General features: G+C 39.4%; 1 protein-coding gene across 4 annotated transcripts in view; it reads left to right on the top strand.

Annotated features, from left to right (window-relative positions):
• Nucleotides 1-22,890, top strand: part of KIF13B (kinesin family member 13B) — a 199,193-nt gene that overhangs the window by 14,027 nt on the left and 162,276 nt on the right. For all 4 annotated transcript variants that reach the window (XM_054560930.2, XM_054560929.2, NM_001132835.2 and 1 more), the window contains 1 exon segment: nucleotides 3,642-3,735. In XM_054560930.2, coding sequence (XP_054416905.2) covers nucleotides 3,642-3,735 — 94 coding nt within the window.

Below are 22,890 nucleotides of genomic sequence, written 5' to 3'. Positions count from 1 at the left end.
AAAATATAAGAGCATAAACAAGCCATGGTCTTTACTTTTTTAGAACAGCTGTATTGAGACATTATTCATGCCCCAGACAATTCAACGAATTCAGTGTTTTTAGTTTGCTCACAGTTGTACAGCCATCAGCACAATCAATTTTAGAACATTTTCATCACCCCTGAAAGAAAACTGTACCTGTTAGCAGTCACTCCTTGGCCCTAGACAACACTAATTTATTTTGTCTCTATAGATTTCCCTATTCTGGATATTTCAAGTAAGTGGAATCATACAATGTATGGTTTTTGATGACTGACTTTTTTCACTTAGCGTTAGCTTCATACACAGTGTAGCTTATATCAGTTCTTGATATAGTTTGGCTGTGTCCCCACCCAAATCCCATCTCGAATTGTAGCTGCCATAATTCCCTTGTGTTGTGGGAAGGACCCAGTGGGAGACAATTGAATCATGGGGTCAGTTTCTTCCATACTCTCCTCGTGGTAGTGAATAAGTCTCACGAGATCTGCTGGTTTTATAAGGGGAAACCCTATTCGCTTGGCTCTCCTTCTCTTCTCTGCCGCCATGTGAGATGTACCTTTCACCTTCTGCCACGATTGTGAGGCCTCCCCAGTCACGTGAAACTGAGTCCATTAAACATCTTACTTTTGTAAATTGCCCAGTCTCGGGTATGTCTTTATCACAGTGTGAAAATGGACTAATACAGTTCTTCGTTCCTTTTTATTGCTCAGTAGTGTTCTGCGCTAGGGATATACCACATTTACCCATTGGTCAGTTGATGGACATTTGGGTTCTGTCCACTTTTTGGCTGTTATGAGTATCCAAATAATGGTACTGTGAACATTTGTGTACAAGTTTTGTGTTCTCATGGATATGTATCTAGGAGTGGAATTGCTGGGTCATATGGTAATGCTGTTTAACTTTTTGAGGAGCTGCTGGACTATTATCTGAAGTGACTGCACCATTTTACATTCTCACCAGTAATGTATGAGGGTTCTAATTACTCCACACCCTTGCCAGCCCTTGTGATGATCTGTCTTTTTGATTATAGTTATCCCAGTGGGTGCGAGCTGGTATTTCATTGTGGTTTTGATTTGCATTCCAATGTTGAATGATATGGAACATCTTTTCTTTTGCTTATTGGCCATTTTTGTATCTGTTTTGGAGAGACATATATTCAGATCCTTTGCCTATTTAAAAATTTGATTATTTGTCTTTTTTTTTTTTTTTTTTTCTTTTTGAGACAGGGTCTTACTCTGACACCTAGGCTGGACTGCAGTATTGCCATCACAGCTCACTGCAGCCTTGATCTCCCCGCCTCAAGCCATCCTCCTATCTCAACCTTCTGAGTAGCTGGGACCATAGGCTCCCACCACCATGCCTGTCTATTTTTAAAAACTTTTTTTTTTGTAGAGACAGAGTCTCTGTGTTGCCCAGGCTGGTCTCAAACTCCTGTGCTCAAGCAGTCCTCCCAGTTTGGCCTCTCAAAGTGTTGGGATTACGGGCGTGAGCCATTGCACCTGGCCTATTTGTCTTTTTATTATTGAGTTGTAAGGGTTCTTTATATATTGTGATGCAAGTTCCTTATTAGATACATGATTTGCAAATACTTTGATTCCCTTTTTCATTGTTGCTGGTGTCCTTTGAAGCACACAAATTTTTAATTAAAAAAAATTTTTGTTTTTAGAGACAGGATCTCTTTTGCCCAGGCTGTAGTGCAGTGGCACAGTCATAGCTCACTGTAACCCTGAACTCCTGGGCTCAAAGGATCCTCCCACCTCAGCCTCCCCAGTAGTTGGAACTATAGGTGTGTACCACCATGCCTGGCTAATTTTTTGTTGTTTTTTTTAGACGTGGGGGTCTCACTATGTTGCCCAGGCTGGTCTTGAACTCCTGGCCTTAAATGATCCTCCTATCTCAGCCTTCCAAAGTTCTGGGATTATGGGCATGAGCCACCATGCCCAGCCCCAGAGTTTTTGATTTTGATGAGGTCCAGTTTATCTTGTTGTTGTTGTCTGTGTTTTGGGTGTTCATTTCCTAACCCAAAGCCATGTGGATATACACTTTTGTATTCTTCTAAGAACTTGATAGTTTTAGTTTTTACATTTAGCCCTTTGATCTGTTTGGAGTTTTGAATGTGATGTGAGTTAGGGATCCAACTTCATTCTTTTGCCTGTGTATATCCAGTGTCTCACCATTTGTTGAAAAGACTATTCTTTCTCCATTGGGTTGTCTTGGCACCGTTGTCAAAATCAATTGACCATAAATGTGACAGTATATATTTCTGGGGACTCAGTTCTATTCCATTGATTTATATATGTCTTTCCTTATGTAAGTACTGCACTGTCTTGATTACTGTGGCTTTGTAGTAAGTTTTGAAATTGGAGGGTGAGTGCCCTCTTTTTCTTTTTCAAGATTGTTTTGTCTATTCTGAATTTTTTGCATTTCTGTATGGATTGTCAGACCTTGTTGGTTTTTGTAAAAAAGCTAGTTGAGATTTTAATAGGATTGCCTTGAATCTTGTAGATCAATTGGGGAATATTGTCATCTTAACAGTATTGTCTTTCAATTCATGAACATGCAGTGTCTTCCCATTTGAGTCTTTAATTTCTTTAAAAAGTTTTTTTTTTTAAACTGATATATCACAGTTGTACATATTTTTGGGGCATAAGTGATGTTTTTCTTTCTTTTTTTCTTTTCCCCCGAGGCAGAGTTTTGCTCTTGTCTCCCAGGCTGGAGTGCAGTGGCACGATCTCAGCTCACTGCAACGTCTGCCTCCTAGGTTCAAGCGATTCTCCTGCCTCAGCCTCCCTAGTAGTTGGCATTACAGGTGCCCACCACCATGCCTGGCTGATTTTTGTATTTTTAGTAGAGACAGGGTTTCATGTTGGCCAGGCTGGTCTTGAACTCCTGACCTCAAGTGATCCACCCGCCTCGGGCTCCCAAAGTGCTGGGATTACAGACGTGAGCCACCGCACCCGGCCATGTGTTATTTTGATACATGTATACAATGTGTAATGATCAAATCAGAGTAATTGGGATATCCCTCACACGTCTTTAATTTCTTTCAACAGTGTTTCGGAATTTTCAGTGTACAAATCTTGCATTTCTTTTACATTTATTCCTAAGTATTTTGATATTTTTGATGCTATTATAAATGAAATTGTTTTCTTAATTTCACTTTCAGATTTTTCATTGTTGGTCTATAGAAACACAACTGATTTTTATATATTCTTGTATTCTGCGTAACTTGTTTATTCTCAGATTTTTAGCGGATTTCTTAGGATTTTCTGTCTTAGGATTTACTTCTTGCTTTCCAATCTGGATGCCTGTTGTTTATTTTTCTTGCCTAACTGCCCTGACTAGAATTTCTAGTACAGTGGTGAGTAGAAATTGGATAGCAGACATCCTTGTCTCATTCCTGATGTAGGGTGGGAAGCTGCCCAGTCCTTTACCATTAAGTGTGATGTTAGCTGTGGGTTTTTGTTGGTGCTCCTTATCAAGTGGAGGAAGTTTTTTTTATTCCTACTTCATTGAGTGTTTGCATTATGAAAGAGTACTGAATTTTTGTCTTTTCTGAATTTTGCCTTTTCTGAAATAAATTACTTTTTTAAATGACTGTTTTTCTTGTTTTTTGTCCACAGAGACTGACTTGCATACCAAATGTGTGGTGGATGTGGATGCAAACAAGGTTATTCTTAATCCTGTAAATACGAATCTTTCCAAAGGAGATGCCCGGTGAGTTAAGAAACAGTGCTATGCTCAATGGATGTTTAAGTAACTGGAAGCAACTGTGGCTGCTGAATTAAGTTGCATTGAATAGACATCGAATGCCTACCCTGTAGAGACATATTGCCATCTTCCATGAGGCTGTACTCAAGTTGAAGAGATGAAGTCTATAATATGGGATGACAGTATGCCTGAATGAGTATTAGAGATAGTAATTGTATTAGAAGCACACAGAAGAGAGTGAGTGTTACGTTGAGAAGCAATTGAAGAAGGCTTTTTGAAGGAGGTGCAGCTGGCTGGAGGATTAGCTAGGATGTAAATCGGTTCCTTAGCATGAATGGCTTTCACTTCTGCCAGTTCAAATGCTGTCAGAGCCCATTTCAAGTGCTAAATTCATGAAGGTATGCCTGCAGCCCTCAGTGATTTCTTTCCTCTAAATACCTGTCAATTATAATCTGTCCTACCTAATTTAATGATTATAGATTGTTTTGGATTGTAACTTCCAGCTGTACAGTGGATTTTAATGTCTTTGGGGGAAAGAGACTCGGGGGCTGAGGATGAATATTTGAGCATCATTTCTAGATGTGGTTGGTAGTATGAAGAAAAGGAAAGGGAAGAACATAAATTTGGGGCAGGAAAAGATTATTTTGGGTTTTCTTAGTAAATGGAGGACAGTAAATAAGCTGGGATCAGATTACAGAAGACCTGGAAAGCAGATGAGGAAGTTTGGCCTGTATTTTTGTCAGTAAGATTTTGTTTTTGACAGTTTTTGAGTATTATGATTGAGGATCAAGGTGGATTAGGAAAAGTTGTTGATTGGCAATGTAAAGAATGGGTCAGAGTGGGGATAGGCTGACCTTTTCTGGAGATCAGCTGTATCAGAGATGTTTTTGTACTGGCCCTGAAAGTGGAGAGGACAGGTGAAAGACATTTGGCATGAGGCTTTGTGCAAAGTAGGATTCATAAATCCTTCTAGAACCAGTGCTGTATTTGGCACTCAGCAGATATTCTTTTGACTTGAGTTTAATTGAGTTGAAAAGAGCACTGGGCCGGGCGCAGTGGCTGACGCCTGTAATCCCAGAACTTTGGGAGGCCAAGGTGGGCGGATCACGAGGTCAGGAGATCAAGACCATCCTGGCTAACATGGTGAAACCCCGTCTCTACTAAAAATACAAAAAATTAGCCGGGCGTGGTGGCGGGCGCCTGTAGTCCCAGCTACTCGGGAGGCTGAGGCAGGAGAATGGCGTGAACCTGGGAGGCAGAGGTTGCAGTGAGCCGAGATCACGCCACTGCACTCCAGCCTGGGCGACAGAGCGAGACTCCGTCTCAAAAAAAAAAAAAAAAAAAAAGCCCTGGATTTGGAGAAAATCTGAAATCGAATCCTTCATTATGTTATCATAGTTATTTTTAATTTTTTTGAACCTGTCTTACGTGTCTCACAAAGGTTTTTTCCCACAAAGATCAAATAAATTAGTGATTTTTAAAAGATCTTGCAAAGTGTTCTCTACATGGGCAGGTTTATTGTTATTAATGTAGAGACACATACAGCAAAATGTATAGCTTGATGAATTTTCATAGTGAACACATTCCTTATAATATAAGTGGCGCCCAGATAAGAAACAGAACGTTGCTAGTATGGTAAGAGACTACATCAGGAGAAGTAGTTTTTCTTTTTTTTCTTTTCTTTTTTTTTTTTTGAGGCAGAGTCTCACTCTGTCACCCCGGCTGAGGTGCAGGGGTGCCATCTCGGCTCACTGCAGCCTCCGCTTCCTGGGCTCAAGCAATTCTCATGCCTCAGCCTCCCAAGTAGCTGGGATTACAGGCGTGCACTACCATGCCCGGCTAATGTTTGTATTTTAGTAGAGACAGAGTTTTGCCATGTTGGCCAGCCTGGTCTCGAACTCCTGACCTCAAGTGATCCACCTGCGTCAGCCTCCCAAACTGCTGGGATTACAGGTGTGAGCCACCACACTGGGCCAGTTATTACATTTTTTTTTTTTTTGAGACTGGGTCTTGCTGTGTTGCTCAGGCTGAAGTGAAATGGTCGCGATCTTAGCTCACTGCAACCTCCGCCTCACCAGGTTCAACCAATTCTCCTGACTCAGCCTCCCGAGTAGCTGAGATTACAGGCATCCACCATCACGCCCAGCTAATTTTTGTATTTTTAGTAGAGAAGGGGTTTCACCATGTTGGCCAGGCTGGTCTCGAACTCCTGACCTCAGGTGATCCGCCTGCCTTAGCCTCCCAAAATGCTGAGATTACAGGCGTGAGCCACCACACCCGACCGGTTACTACATTTTTAAGCCAAAATATATTCAATTCAATACTTGAGTATAGATGTCTACCAAGAAATCACCTAGTTCTAGAGAAATTTCAGCTTTGCAAGGCAGAAACTTTATTTTACTCAGTTTGCTTAATGTTGAGTGGAGTCTTGGGGACTAACATGCCATCTCTTAAGGAGACAGGCAGGACCTCTGATTTTATGTTTACAGTGAATAAAATGTTAATCTCAGCAATCCACTCCTCTCCTTCTTGGTATCAGCTAATTGGAAAACGAGGTCAAAACATTGCTGTGAACATAGGATAAGAAAGAAAGGACGTTTTTGTCAAATATGGAAAAGATAAATGACGAACTCTTCCTATTCCACACCACTGCTCGGAGCACTCTCCTGACTGAAATACTTGAATTCACCAGATCAGTCTAGTTCTTCTGTGTATAATCCTGGATACACATGGATACATTTTATCACTTATTTGCTCATGCAGAGCTGTACTTCTTATACTACTAGAACAATTAATATCTTTTTGGAATTATCTTCTTCCCCTCAATTAATTTTCTAGATCGGTTCTTGGGATTTTCCAAATCTTCGTCAGCAGTATATTTCTAAATTGCTTCCCTTTAACTGACTAAATCTTTAGGCCTTATTTTATTTGAATTATATCTTGAAACTTATTAAACTTTTATCCTATAATAAATTTTTGTTGTTGTTGTTTGGAAGCCATGGTGAGATTGTAATAAAACATTAATGCCTGTCACCATGGTAGGGAAAGTAGTTTCTTTTTTGTTTGTTTGGGGTTTTTTGTTGTTGTTGTTGTTTGTTTTTGAGACAGGGTCTCCCTCTGTTGCCCAGGCTGGAGTGTGGTGGCACGATACAAATAGTTTCTTAAGCTAAGTTTTATCTTCTATTTTTGCTTCTTTCTCTCCTCTACCCACCAAACAGGCCTTTCTTGCTAACTCTGGCTAAAAAGTTAATTGGTATACTTAAAACGTTGCCTTAAAAGGGATTAAGGTGCATTTTCCCATGCAGAGTGGGAGCCTCCACTGTATGAATCATTTGTGTTATAAAAGTTGAGGCATAGGTGAGTTTGGAAAATGGGGAGTGCATTTTCCCATAGGAACTGTCAGTTTCAAGTGGAAAGTTTAAGGTAGTGACTAGTTTAATCCACAACTCGAACATACTTTTTTTCTTTTTTGTCTCATATCTTTTTTTAAAAAATATATTCTGTCTCAATCTTCGCATTTCACTGCAATAATATTAAATAGCTGTGTACACAAGGGCCGAGACTGAATAAAATGAATAATCATTCTTTCTGCTTTATGGAGGACATTCTTATGTGGAAAAGGCTTTTTTTTTTTTTTTTTTTTTCCTCCCCTGCTGCGGGTGCGTGGTGATGAAAAGCACAGTGACTGCTGCTTCACTGTGGTGTCTTCGTGCCCAGGGCACCAGCAGTTTCCCCTCCATCATGTTCGTGCCACCAGCACAAATGTCAACACAGTGAGGAAGGCAGATGCGTTAGTATTGTTATGAAAATAATCCCAACCTCCAGACTCTCTGAAAAGCTGTGGGGAACCCCCCAAGAGTCCTCAGACCCCGATTTGAGGGGTTTAATCCAGTTTATAAGCTTCTAAGAACCAAATAGATGTCCCTGGTTTATTTTTTAAAAGATTTATTGAGATATAATAGTAAGACAATACAATCCGCCCCTTTAAAGTGAACCATTCAGTGGTTTTTATTACACTTACTGAGTTGTGCAACCTGCACCACTATCTGCTTGTACGTCATTTTTATCACCATGTTAATTAATCCAGTTTGTGTCTCTGTAGATGTGAGATTTGCCTGTTCTGGACATTTCCTATAAATGAAATCATACATGATGTGGTCTTCTGTGATTGGCTTCTTAGCATTAGGTTCTTGAGGTTTATCCACTTCGTAGCATTTATCAATACTTCATTCCTTTTTATGATGAAATAATAGTTTTATCACATTTTGTTTATCCATTCATCAGTTGATGGGCATTTGGATTGTTTCTACTCTTTTGGCTTCATGGATAATGCAGCTTGTGTACAGGTCTTTGTGTGGACGTGCGTTTCATTTCTCTTAGATTCATTTCTAGTTATGGAACACTTCTGGGTCATATGGTAACTGTATTCTGAACATTTTGAGGAATTGCCAAACTGGTTTCCAAAGCTGCTGCACCATTTTACATTCCCACCAGCAATGTGTGAGAGTTCCAGTTTTTGAAAACTCTCATTTACTGTAAAGAAAATGGAGGTAACTCTGGCTAATTAAAGAGTGCATATCCTGCCTCAAGGCATTCAGATTACAATGAAAAAGCAAAACCAAACATAGTGCTGTCCAAGCCAAACACTCCTGGCCAGATTCAGCCCTTGGCTACTGATTTAGAACCCCGGGTTCTGGTAAACTAGATTCTGGTATACTTCTCTATTGAGCAGTACCTACTTATTTTAAAACAAGGTTTTGAAAAATTTGAGCAAAATTAAAAAATATAATATACAAAAAGTTCTAAAGAATGAAACACTTTTATGTACTTATCAGTTTAACAAATCCTTTCCAATGCAGTTTAAACCTATGTGAACTGCCTTCTGTTCATATAGGAACCCTTTCCCTCTCCACCACAGTTAACCACTTTCTTGAATTTGATCTTCTTTCCCTTTTATTTCTTTACATTTTCACTTTATGGAGGACATTCTTATGTGAAAGAGGCTTTTTTTTTTCCCCCTGCTGCGGGTGCGTGGTGATGAAGCGCACAATGACTGCTGCTTTTTTTTAAGCATATTTGTAAGTTGTTTGCCCAGTATTATGTGTACATGAATGCCTTTTTCTAGTGAAAGGCCAGATGGGTGACTCGAAAAAGTTTCACTATTCTTATAAAATATAATGCATGATTTTTAAAGACCAAAAAAAAAATGTTAAAAGGAGCTAAAAATAATATCACCCACTTAGCTTGGGGGAGAAGGCTCAAACTTGGTATTTTATCAAATTTCCTGTTCTTTCTTTTTTTTTTTTTCTCTTTTGTGTTTCTTTTTTTTTTCTTTTAGATTCCAGGGGTACACATACAGGTTTGTTACAAGGGTGTATTGTGGCCGGGCACGGTGGCTCATGCCTGTAATCCCAGCAGTTTGGGAGGCCAAGGCGGGCAGATCACTTGAGGTCAGGAGTTCGAAACCAGCCTGGCCCACATGGTGAAACCCCCCATCTCTACTAAAAATACAAAAATTAGCCAGGCATGGTGGCGAGCACCTGTAATGCCAGCTACTCAAGAGGCTGAGGCACGAGAATTGCTTGAACCTGGAGGGCGGAGGTTGCAGTGAGCCAAGATCGTGCCACTGCACTCCAACTCAGGCGATAGAGTAAGACTCAGTCTCAAAACAAAACAAGCAAACAAACAAAAAAAACAAGGGTATATTGCGTAATGTTGAAGTTTGGGCTTTTGTTGATCCTGCCATCCAGACAGTGAACATAGTACCCACTGGGAGTTCTTCAGCTCTTGCCTCCTCCTCCTTCCCTTCCCCCTTTTGGAGTCCCCAGTGTCTGTTGTTCCCATCTTTGTGTCCATGTGTACCCAGTGTTTAACTCCCACTTTCAAGTGAGAACATGCAATATTAGGTTTTCTGTTTCTCTTTTGTCCTTTTAAACAAAATCAGGACATAGGCTTTCCCCTCTTGTCTTATTTGCAATGAATTTCAAGAAAGTGTGCTGTGAAAATTGTTGTAGTATATACTTCCAGCTCTTTTAGAGACTGAAACAGGGAGCTATACCTCCTCAGAGGTGCTGCTTTAAATATCAGAACCAAAACCTGACAGGAAAGAACACCTCTGTGTAAGTTGCACTTTTCAGTTCCTTGGTCAAGTGTGAGTCCATTTGCTTCCTTAGCCCTCTGTCTTCTATTACGTGTGTGTGGTTTGGGGGGTGGGGCGGGTATGCGCATTAACACAGTGCTAAAGACATCAGCCTAGAGTTTATCCTGTCTTTCTTTCTTTTCTGTTTTGTTTTGTTTGTTTGTTTGTTTTGAGACAGGGTCTCATTCTGTTGCCCAGGCTGGCGCATAGTGGTGTGATCACTGCTCACTGCAGCCTCCACCTCCCAGGCTCAAGTGATCCTCCCATCTCAGCCTCCTGAGTAGCTGGGACTACAGGCAGGTACCACCATGCCTGGCTAATTTTCATTCTTTTTTTTTGTCCTCTCCACCCCCAAGTGTAAGGTTTTGAGACCACAACGTTTGGAGGTTGAAAGCATTTGGAGGTTTAGGTGTCAAGATCTTCATTAACCTGAACACTGATTTTTTTGGTGTTCTGTGAGTTGACTTATTCTTTAGAACAGGTGGGGAAGATCCTCTAACATGGATGAAAGTAGCCACAGATGGCACAAATAGGCAGAGACTGTTCTTGTTTTACAGTAAAATATGATGCCCTCTCCATCCCCCATGTGTCATGTTTAACCTAATGAACAATAGATAGTGTAAAGGTTACAGCTGCCAGTCTAATGGGAAGACTGAGATGTTGATCACACCATCTAGTAAGGTCATTAAAAATCTTTTTGTTCCTTCTGATAGTTTTACTAGACATGAATTTAGTCAGTATCATTAGGTAATTAATGAGTACCTAACATGAACAAAGCACACCCAACCCTTCTTTGGAGCTTCAGTGTACTCTGACCTTGGTGGATGTACAGATTGGAGCCCTTAAAGTGTGTGCAGAATTAAGTGAGTTTGACCCATGTCCATACACTTCTCTTGCAAATTATATTGCATAATGCTACTGAGGGGAGGGCCTTATGGCATACATGAAGTCATTTTCAGACTAATTCCTTGTCAGTGGAAGGCATCATTAGGTCATATTAGATAATGACTTTTTAGATTTCTCTACTGCTATATGGATGCTAATTTAAATAGCGATTTTAATTGAAGGAAGTCATGCAAAATGTAATTATGGTACCCACAATAGACCTGTTTGTTCTCTCTGCTGTGAAATGACTTGAGTGGGGCTAATATTTCTCCTCAAATAGAGTCTGCTCCTCTGGAGAACAGTACGTGGTATGTTTTAATTTCATAATGGGGCTCTTCCTCAGGGAGCCTGTCCCGCTAATTATGTTAGAGTACAGTGGGGAGAGCGTGGTTCTGTGTACTCAGAAGTTGTATATGATTCCTCAACCTCTCCCTTTAAAAAGAATACTGTGATCATTTACTACTTTTGAATATACTTGTGAAAATGAATCAGGGAGACTCTTAAAAGCTAAAAAGATAAGAAAATATGTGTGGTTGAATGCATATCATTGCATAATTAATGGAAGCAGATAGTCAAATTGCAGCAAATACAAGTTTTGCAAAGTTTTACCAGCAGAGTCTAGCTGGTTGCCAAAATAAACTGGTAGCCAATAGACTGCTACTATAGAATTTGATATTTTAGCATTATCATTGAATATAAATATTATTTTGCTCATGCTTTTGCTACTTTTGGTGCAGCAATAAGAAGGAATAAACTTTTTAAAAAATACAAGAAAAGAGTCTTTCTTTAGCTCTGTGCTTGAAATACTACTTGGATACTAACATTTGATATGTGGACTCAGGGTTTGTGTTTATGGTTAGTTGCCAGCTCTAGATTAAGTTAGTTATGGATAATAGGAATTACGTGTCTTGAGTTTCCCTAGAATTCTGGATTCAGCATAAAGTGGTCAGATTGCATATAATATATTAAATAAAATATCTAATTATGAACACAGTTTAGGCAACTACCAGGTCCTACTATTGCATTTTTTTTTTTTTGGTTGATTTTGCTTAGTTTTTTTGACAGTACTTTTTTAGGGCTCTTTGTCTCAATCTCTAGGGTAGGAGTTGTTACTAATATAAATCAGATACTGTATAAGAATCTAGATTTCTGTTTTAAAGATGGAGGGAGCAGTATTCCTTGAGGAAATGTGACGTGAGAAACCCATTCAACCACAAAAGTTGTTGTATCATAACATGTTTATAATTTTTTCTGATGCATTCAATATTTGAAAATTAACAGTGTGCCAAGTATCAAGCTAAGAGGTTAATCTTTACCAATCCTTAGTTCCATTAAATTTATGGTGTTATTAATTTTTTTACATGATGTATCTATAAGCATACTAGTAAAAAAAGCAAAACAAAAAACTGGAAAGCAGAAAAAGAAGTTAAATTATTCTGTTGTATACCTTGTTAGATTTTGCACACTGAAATTTGAAATGATTCGATTTGTTTAATTTTGAGAATTGTATTTTCTTGTGAGAAAGTTTTCTTTTACAAAGAAAACAGTTTAGAACTCTGGAGTCCTCAAACTTCTTCCACAGAGTTCTTTTAAAAAGCACAGGTATTTTATAGATGGTAAATTTCACCTTTGCTTAACTTCTATCAAACGTAATTTATATATACTTCTAATTAAGTAAAAACTTATATAGGATGGGTCATAATTATTAAGAGTAGTGACTGTCTTTATGTTTTGACCTGTATATACAAGTCAGTAATCCTTTTGTTCCACTTTTAGGAAAATTGAAATAGAATTTATATAAAGATCATCGAATATGTAAAAGTTTTATTTGCAATTTAATTTTTAAAAACTTTTGTTATGGAGAATTTAAAAGATATGCCAATTTAGGCAGAATAGTATAATAGTATAATGAACCTCCATGCTCTTGTCACTCACCCCTGAAAACCATTAATTTGTGGCTGATACTGTCCTAGCTACATCTTCATCCCTGTCTTCTTCCCCATATTTTGAAGGAGATTGGATTTCACCCACAGATGTTTTAATGTATCTTTTATTATTTGTAAACATAACCGCAACACCATTATCATATCTAAACAATTTAAAATAGGTGTGAGGAGGAGGAAAAAAATATAGTGAGGTGGTGGCATCAAATTTTCAGTGTTTAAATGCCCAATTGTCTCATAAAGTCTTTTTTTCCCCAAAGTTTGTTTTGGATAGGATTGAGATGTGGTCTGCACTTTGAGGTTGGGTGATGTGGTTTTTAATTTATTGGCTCCTCAGTTGTTGAAGAAGCCGGATCATTTGTTCTGTCCTGTGGATGAATTAATAAGTGAATTTATTACAGGAACTAGATTATCCTTATTTAGTCAAACGACAAACCTTGTTTATTTTCCTTGTAAATATTTTCATTCCAGCATTCCTTTTCATTCTTCTGACATTACCCTAGGGAAGGACCTCATTGCCTTGTGTTTAGATGACAACGTAGCCTTCTAACCAGTTTCTGGAACTCACCATCACCAGACCGATCTTCAAGCCTGCTCCTGCTTCCTGTAATCTCTTTCGAATCTAGAGCATTTATGATTTCTACTCACTGAGAAATGCCACTATGTAGGTGGCATCTTTTATATGTTTGTCCCACATTGTTTTCTAATATTTGTACTGCTTTGCTTTTATCTATGTATTTTGAAAACTCCCTTCCCTTCAGGCTGTGGCTGCTAGAAAGTGGGGGCCGCTGCGGCTTCTTGCTGGTCTTTTGGTGGTCTGCACTAGATGCCTCTTGATTGATTGCAGTGGTTCTGTTAGTGCTCGTTCTCAAAGGCCTCCTGCTCTGATATTACCCTCAAATAGTAATTTGAAGGGTGATTTGCAAGTCTCGAGTTGGAATTTCTGAAGGGTACTTCTCAAGATAACAGAGCCTGATGAGCTATCTTCTTCCACCCCACTCTATGATAGAGTTCAGTATTCTAGCAATGGCTGTCCTTGTCCACTAGATAGATAGATAATCTTGCTTGGACGGTGCAGAAGGGCGACATTTGCATTACTGTAACCTTTCTCGACTCCCAAAACATCACAGCCTTTGTTTTGCTTTTGTCACTTTGACAACAATCTTTTGTGTCAATGCTGTTTCATTGGTTGTATTTTATTTTTATTTTTTAAGCCATTATAGAGCTAGGTTATATTTTAAGTTTGATGTTTCTTTGTGATCTAATATTAGGATTATACTGTAGAATAAATTTCCATTGGGAAGAATTTCCTGAAGATTAAACAATTCTGTTTATAATGTGTAGATTAGAGATTGCATACTCAGGCACCATAGTCCATATTTTACCCAGAGATATGTTTTGTTTGGCCTGAAGTTGGAACATTTAAAAATCAGGTTTTGTATAAAGATTCAGATTCATTGTGTTTCTTAAATAATCTGAATCTGGCAACACTGGGTTTTCTGCCCTCTTCCGGCCCCCAACTGTTCCATTCCGTCATTTATATGATTAGCCAGGCCCCTGTAGGCCTTTTCCTTTTCAACCTTGGTGTAGATTCTTACTGGCTTCAGTCACAAAAGATGTCCTTTCCTGAGCTTGGTCCTGGGTTTTGAAGCTCACATTACTTTTTCTTTCCTCTAGGTTTTTTTGTTTTTGTTTTTTTTTTTTTTTTTTTGTGTGTGTGTGGTAAAATACTCACAAGAAAATTAATTATTTAACCATTTTTATGTGTATACAGTTCAGTGGTGTTAAATACATTCATAATGTTGTGTAACCATAGCACTATTCATCTTCAGAACTCTTCTTAAAAACTGGAACTCTGTGCTCATTACATACGAGTTCCCCATTCCTCCCAGCCCTAGGCCCGGGCAACCACCATTTTACTGTCTATATGATTTTGACTACTCTAGGGACCTCATGTAAATGGAATCATACAGTATTTATTTTTTGTGTCTGGCTTATTTCACTTAGCATGTCCTCAAGGTTCATCCATGTTATAGCACATGTTAGAATTTCCTTCCTTTTTAAGGTTGAATAATACTTCATTGTATGGATAAACCACATTTTGCCCATCCCTTCATCAGCCAATGGCCACTTGGCTTGCTTCCACCTTTTTCCTCTTGTGAGTAATGCTGCTGTGAACATGGGTGTGCAAGTACCTCTTCAAGACCCTACTTTCAGTTCTTTTGGGTATAGACCCAGGAGTGGAATTGCTGGATCTCACATTACTTTTCGAGACCATCAGTCTCTGCACTCTGAATCTGTCATGTTCTCAGTTTTTTCTTTAGCTTATTAAGAAGTGTAGCCATGTGAATTCCCTAATTGTTGACATGACTTTGTTTATAAATTATTAAATATTCTTGATGTAGTGTTCAAATTAATACATTAGTTTGCAAAAATGTAAAGTGCTACTCTTATTAACTATTTCTCTTTAAAAATGTTTATATTAACATAATGACTCTTGTTTTTAAATGAATTAAAATACACACACACACATGTACTTTAGAGACAAAGTCTCACTCTGTCACCTACACTGGAGTACAGTGGTGTGATCATAGCTCATTATAGTCTTGAACTCCTGGGCTCAAGCAGTCCTCCTACCTTGGCCTCCCAGAGTTCTAGGACTGTAGGTGTGAGCCACTGTGCCTGGCTGTAAAATATTTTTAAAATTTCTCAGTTTCTAATTCAAAAAATATCTATCAGCTATAACCCATATAAACAAAAGCTGTTATTTCCCTCACTAATATTTAAGAGTGTAAAGGGGTTTTGATACCAAAAAATTTGAGAATCTCTGATCTAGATAACGTGCTAGCACAGATTAATTAAATTGTTTGAGGTACTCACCACAATTTTAGAACATTATAACATTTTCCCCCATATAAGCAATGTCACATAAATGTGTAAATCATCCCTGGGTTGCTACAGATGCTTATTTACCTGTGGTATTTCTGAAGTGCCTAGCATTATTAACTAAAACATTTTGAGCAAGTAGTTCTATAAGTTCAGCGTTCCAGCTTAGAATGCCAAGAAATGTAAGTATTCCCTCTCTTTTTGGGGTTAGGGTGGCAAGGATTCCCTGGTTCTAAACCTCTCTGATTGTTCTCTTGCTATTGATAGAGAGGGTTTGTGGATAAACAATGGGAACAGGATTTGAAGAACCAAGATGGAATTTTAGTGTCATATGGGATTTTTTAGAAAGCTTTTTTCAGATGGAGTCTCACTCTGTCAGCCGGGCTAGAGTGCAGTGGCATGATCTCTGCTCACTGCAACCTCCACCTCCCGGGTTCAAGCAATTCTCCTGGCTTAACCTCCCGAGTAGCAGGGATCAAAGGCACGTGCCACCATGCCTGGCTAATTTTTGTATTTTTAGTAGAGATAGGGTTTTGTCAGGTTGGCCAGGCTGGTCTTGAGCTCCTGACCTCAAGTGATCCACCCCCTTGGCCTCTGAAAGTGCTGGGATTACAGGCGTGAGCCATCACCCCCAGCTGAAAGCTTTCAAATGAGTTTCAGGTGCTGGAGGGGTGAGAGAGTGGGCAGTTGTATGGGTGCTATGGAGTCCCTGTGTCTACCAGGATATTAAGAGGACAGAAGAGGCACAAACAAGTATCTATGATGGATCCTGGAAAAAGCAAGAAGTCTTTGACAAATCACTGTTGTGCTTACTGTGAACAAGTTGGAATTATTTAATTGTGAATTTGTCAGAAGGTTTACAGTAATGTAATAAAAAATTTAAAAATATTCCTAAGTAAAAAAAATAAAACTGTAAAATTTCTGATGTCCGCAGAATGTGGTCACTGTGAGGGAGAAAAGGATGGCAAGACTAACTTTATTTTTGTTTTTACTTGGAAGTATAAATTCAAATTTCGGGATCTCTGAGTTTTTATGTAGCTGGAATCTTTCTTTATAAGTATATATATATATATATATATTTATTTATTTTTTATTTTTTATTATTTTAGAGACAGGGTCTTGCTGTGGTTGCCCAGGCTGGTCTTGAACTCCTGGCCTCAAGTGATCCTCCCATCTTGGTTTCCCAAAGTGCCAAGCCTATATATATTTTATTTTCAAAATTTTATTTATTTTTAATTAATTAATTTATTTATTTTTAGTCAGAGTCTCACTCTGTTGCCCAGGTTGGAGTGGAATGCAGTAGTGCAATCATAGCTTACTGCAGCCTCAACCTTTCCAGGTTCAAGGGACCCTCCCACCTCAGCCACCCAAGTAGCTGGGACTACAGGTGTGCACCACCATACCCTGCTAATTTTTGTATTTTTTTTTTTGGTAGAGATGGGGCTTCACCATGTTGCCCAGGCTAGTCTCAAACTCCTGGGCTCACGTGATTAGCCTTCCTCAGCCTCCCAAAGTGTTGAGATTATAGGTATGACCAGCTGCACCCAGATATTTCTAATTTCTTTTAAATTATTTTTTCAAGATCCAGGGACAGACTGGAATATGTAGCTGGAATCTTACACATTCTTTATAATTCTTTAAAAAAAATTTGGAAGTGGAATTTGTAATGCATAAGAAGTTTTGATTGGAGTTCTTTGTTTTGTTTACGTATACACATATATATATACATTTCCATTAAAACAAACCTTTTTCCTTTAGAGGATATAAACAGCTACAAAATTATTGTGTTTTAAAAAATAAATTTTACCTGTGAAAATGCAAACTATCATAAGAATCGGTGCATGGTAACTGCTGTTCTTATCATTGCTCTTTATTATTTTGTTAGATTACATATTCCTTTCCAGAGAAGATTGGCTGACTTGGTGTTTTAGTCACGTGTAAGGAGCATGGAAGCTTCCTTGCTCAATTTCATTCTCATCCAGTGTTACCGCAACAGAAACCTGTGTGTAAGCAAAACGCTTGGCCTGTTCATTGATTACCCCTCCTTAGTCACTAGGCCAGTCATGGCCACACTTGCAACCTGCCCTCTTCTTTGGGGGATTGGGTATAATATGACACAGTGGGAGGAGCCAGACATTTCATACACATTTGGTATGATTTCGTGTTAGTCATTTTAATATAGTTATATAAGTAGAATAGGAAAATCCTACTGTGGGAAAATCTCTTCTCTGAATGTAAGATTTATCAGGCTGAACCCGTATGATAGCCTTCATCTATTTACATCATGAAGGATGCTTAAAAGTAGGATGGGGGACAGAGACTGTTTAAGAGTAAGTCACACGTCCGGGCGTGGTGGTTCATGCCTGCAGTCCCAGCACTTTGGGACACCGAGGCAGGCAAATCAGTTGAGCCCAGGAGTTCAAGAACAGCCTTGGCAACATGGTGAAACCCTGTCTCTACAAAAATAAAAAAATCACCTGGGCATGGTGGTGCATGCCTGTAGTCCCAGCTACTTGGGAGGCTGAGACGAGAGGATCACCTGAGTCTGGGGAGGTTGAGGCTGCAGTGAGCCGTGATGGTGTGATTGCACTACTGCAGCCTGAGTGACAGTGTGAGACCCTGTCACAAAAACAAAAACAAAATATTAGGTCACACTCTGGCATTGGACCAAGACTTTATGCCTTGCCATTTCCAGAAGCTTTACTTAGGGTTTCAGATTCTGCTTTCATCATTCTGCCCCATATCAGACCCCTTGCAGGTGCTGATTCAGGTCTTCTTGGCCTCACCTCTCCTTGGAGCCTTTGATCACTTTTCAACCCTGGCTGTTGCCAGCTCAGTCTGGGCTCACACCAGCTTCACGTGCTCATAATCTGACACTTCCTCATGCTCACTCCCTTCCCTCCTTGCCTGGGATGCACTCCCACAGAAGCCTTGGTCTTTGCTTTCTGAGGAATCCACGCTAAGACGTCCTCTCGCATGCCCTTGTCTGTGTCCTCAGGGATTCTCTTGCTGTGTGTTGAGCTGGCTGTCCGTTGACCTGGCCTTTTTGGGCCTGTCTGGTCCCTTTGCCCCCCAGAACTTGGTATGGATAGTAAGGACCTGAACTTAAAGATTAGGACGAGGATAGGCCAATTTATAGATTGGGTTAATTTTTAAATTGATCAACCCCATAAGCAGTAGCAAAGCTGCAGAACAGAGGTGCTGCGAGGGAGTTTAATGATTACCACTGCATCTGGGGTTGGGAAAGGCAAGAGTTGGTTGAAGAGAAGCATGACTCAGACTTGGGTGTGAGTGCTGGGCCTACTGTTTACCAGCTGTGTAAATTTGGAAGTTTGTATCACCTCCCTGAGACTGCGTTTCCTTTTCTGTGAAGTGGAGGTGATAACACTGTGATATGGATCATACAAGATCACCGTGGGCATGAGTAAGTTATTTATGTAAAATGCCTGGTACATGGTACCTACTTAGTAGGTGGTAGCTGCTATTTTGCCTTGATTTATTTATTCTTGTCAACTCTCTTAAACAAATTTTATTTATCAAAACATCATATTTTAAGTAATATTCTTTTCAAATAACACTGGCATATATGGTAGGTACTCAATAAATACTAACTGGGTTAGACATGTAGTCAATTATAATACCAGGTTTCTAATAACAAATGATGCCCTTTTGCTTTTAATTGACAATAATCATAGCTGTTTAAGCTGTAGATCTCAGTGTAGTTTCTTGATGCTCCAGATAGCAACTGTAAGATGTTTATTTAAGGGATTGTGGGTTTCCTCTGAAGAGCATCAATTTGCATAATATTGCTCAGAGTTGGTTTCTTGAACTATCATTATCATAAGAAAAGGAACTCTGTGGTCAAGGTCTTTGAATGCTTAGAAGGTGTCAGTAATGCAGACACAGCCAGCACAGCATTCTTGGAAATACAAGAAGTTAATAGAGACTTTAGTTTGTGGATCTTCTCATTGATGACAACCAGCATTTATTTATAGGCATTATTATTGTTTATATTGTGTTAGATCCTTTGCAAGAGTATAAGTTCTTATGACATCTTACAACAAACGATATAGGCACCATTGTTATCTCAACATTTTCAGAAGGGAAATGAGACTCAAAGGTGTTAAAAGGCTTCCCAGGGTCACATGATCAGAAGGTGGCAGAGCGGGGATCTGAACTCAGATCTGCCTAAGCTCGTCTCTCCAAAACTAGATGAGCTCGCAGCTTCTCATTGCCTTCTAAGATTTTACAGAAGAGTTTCTTCTCTAAACATTTGGAAAAATGTAACTGGTTAATTCAGATTAGATCAGAACTAAAGACATTCATCAGTTATTGATTGACATCTGATACACATCACTCCAGCAGGGTGTCGTGATAAGGGAAAGATAAATATGACATGCTTTTTTTTTTTTTTTAAAAAAAAGCTGACATTCTGGAGTTAGGAAAAACTCACATACAGCTAAGTGTGTATCATATTCATTAATTCATTCAACAACCGTAGAGTGCCCTGTGTGTTTATCAGGATGTTGACCCTAAGAAAACACTGATAAAAGAGAATTTGGTTCCAGCCTTCATGGTCCTTATTAGTCTCGTGGGAGTGTTATGAACTGATCTAAGCCGTTTTGGTCATTTGTAACAAGATATTAACAACCTTCTACGTTTAGAGTTAGGTGAGAGCCTGAGGCCTTCTCCTGCCCAATCACACCACCAGGAGATGTGTTACAATGAAACTTTGACTGGGTTCTGCTGCATCTTTATTAGCAAGCAGCCACAGCATTGGTCATGCCACCTGTTCCTGTAAGCTCAGTGAAGCCACAGCTCTCAGACAAGCACCTTCCCCAGAAGTTTCCCTTGAGACAGATGTAGCAGGATTCAGGTACTCTTTTGATCAAAATTATGCAATAGAATCTGAGTTCAAGTCTGGATAGAGCCCTAGCTAATGACAGGGAACAGGATGCTAGGTTTGTTAGTCTTATACTTTGCTGTCATAAGAATGGAGGAACCTGTATCATATATATATATAAATTTTTATTTTATTTTATTTTTTAAGACGGCGTCTGGCTCTGTTGCCCAGCCTGGAGTGCAGTGGCGCGATCTCGGCTCACTGCAAGCTCCGCATCGCGGGTTCACGCCATTCTCTTGCCTCAGCCTCCTGAGTAGCTGGGATTACAGGCACCCGCCACCATGCCCGGCTAATTTTTCTATTTTTTTTTAGGAGAGACAGGGTTTCACCGTGTTAGCCAGGATGGTCTCGACCTCCTGACCTTGTGATCCACCCGCCTCAGACTCCCAAAGTGCTGGGATTACAGGCGTGAGCCACCGAGCCCGGCCCATATTTTTAGTCATTATTTTAGTCGAACTTTGAACACTATGCATTTTACCAGTGAAAAATTATTTCTGACATTTCTTTTGCTAATTAACAAGCCCACCAGTTCATGCCCAATGATATACTTTGAAAGGAAAAAAAAAAACCAAATTATAAAAAAAATTTCCAGTGTTGATCAGGAAAGAAAGGTAGCTGAAGGCGCTAAACACTGCTTCTAGAGCAGACTTAAAAAATTTTTTTATTTAAAGTCTTGCTCCGTTGCTCAGGCTAGAATGCAGTGGCACGATCATGGCTCACCATGAACTTGAACTCCTGGGTTCAAGTGATCCTCCCACTTCAGCCTCCTGAGTAGCTGGGGCTACAGGCATGCACCACCATGCCCAGCTAATTTTTCAAGTTTTTTGTAGATTTTTGGGTCGTTCTATGTTGTCCAGGCTGGTCTTGAGTTCCTGACCTCAAGTGATCCTGCCACCTTTCCCTCCCAAAGCCCTGGGATTACAGGCGTGAGCCGCTGCCCCCAGCCTGGAGCAGAAATTCGCAACCTTTTGTTGGTCGTGAACCCTTTGGCAGTCTGATAAATCATGTGGACTCCTTCTCAGAATAATCTTTCAAAAACATAAAATACATAGGATTATCAAGGAAATCAGATACGTATTGAAATATACCTAGGTCAGGAGTTCAAGACCAGCCTGTCCAACGTGGTGAAACCCCATCTCTACTAAAAATACAAAAATTAGCCGAGTGTGGTGGTGGGTACCTGTAATCCCAGGTACTTGGGAGGCTGAGGCAGGAGAATCACTTGAACCCAGGAGGCAGAAGTTGCAGTGAGCTGAGATCATGACATTGCACTCCAGTCTGGGCAACAAGTGCAAAACTCCATCTCAAAAAATAAAAAGTAAAGTGTAAACTACTGTAGCAGTTAGTATAAAATGCTTTTTATTAATAAGTGGCAGAAAATATTAAATATTTCATAACGAGATGAGGATTGACTGTAATTGAAATAAATATTTTATGTTGTGATTTAATAAAAATAGGTTAACTACCTTATTGAGTCCTTATTGAATAAGGTACATCAAAAGCCTGAAAGAAATGGTATAAAAATGTATCTGTGCGTATAGCTGATGCATCCTAAAAGAGTAATCGGTTATCCTACTTTAGCTGTTTCAAAGTACTTTGCCTTCCAATTAATGGCCTGTCTTAGGGATGAGTATTAACCCATTTATGCCTGAGGTTGCAATTTTTGCAGTCAGACCTTGGTGATGACCTTGAGCAGAATATAAATAGCGCCCATAAATTAAGAACAGATGAAAATAATTGCTTCCATTTTCCAACCTGGAAATCTACACTTTAGTAGCTACAATTAACAACTAAACTTAAACAGAAGCTATTTGCTAAGAAATCATAGCTTAAATCAGACCATCAGTCTGTCAATATGAAAGTGAAAATTTAAAATATGGAAGTGAAACATGGGATGAAGAGAAGAACACATGTCAGAGACCACACGGGTGTAAATTTTAACATTTAGTCTTGACTGTTCTTAAGATCTTCACTGCTTTCTGGTAAGTTAAAAACAAATGATTCTGACCGGCAATCTCGGAGAGCTTAGATAAAGAGACACCTCTCCTGGGCCTGGGAAAGTGATGGAATTGCTCCAAAGGTTGGATGGATGAGTGTCCGGAGAGCAGACACCCATGGGCTTTCCAGGCCACCTACCCACAGGCTCCTAAACAATGACCTTCAAGTGAAGGGCTCCTATGCTACAAATACAAGGCCAGAAGCTGAATCTGAACCCGCCCAGTGAAAAGCTTTTGGACCAGGAACCAGCTGACTGTCAATGCAGGTGGTGAGTTAGGTATGTTTTTATAAAACTCCCATTTAGCTCCAATCATTTAAAATTCCATCTATAATGTGAAGAGCTACAGACCCTAGTTACTTTCATGCCAGGCAGTCATGTAAGTTCAAATTACTTTTATGGTCTCTTG

Source organism: Pongo abelii, chromosome 7, assembly GCF_028885655.2.
Source record: "Pongo abelii isolate AG06213 chromosome 7, NHGRI_mPonAbe1-v2.0_pri, whole genome shotgun sequence".
Lineage (NCBI taxonomy): Eukaryota > Metazoa > Chordata > Mammalia > Primates > Hominidae > Pongo > Pongo abelii.
This window is presented reverse-complemented; position numbering and strand designations above follow the sequence as displayed.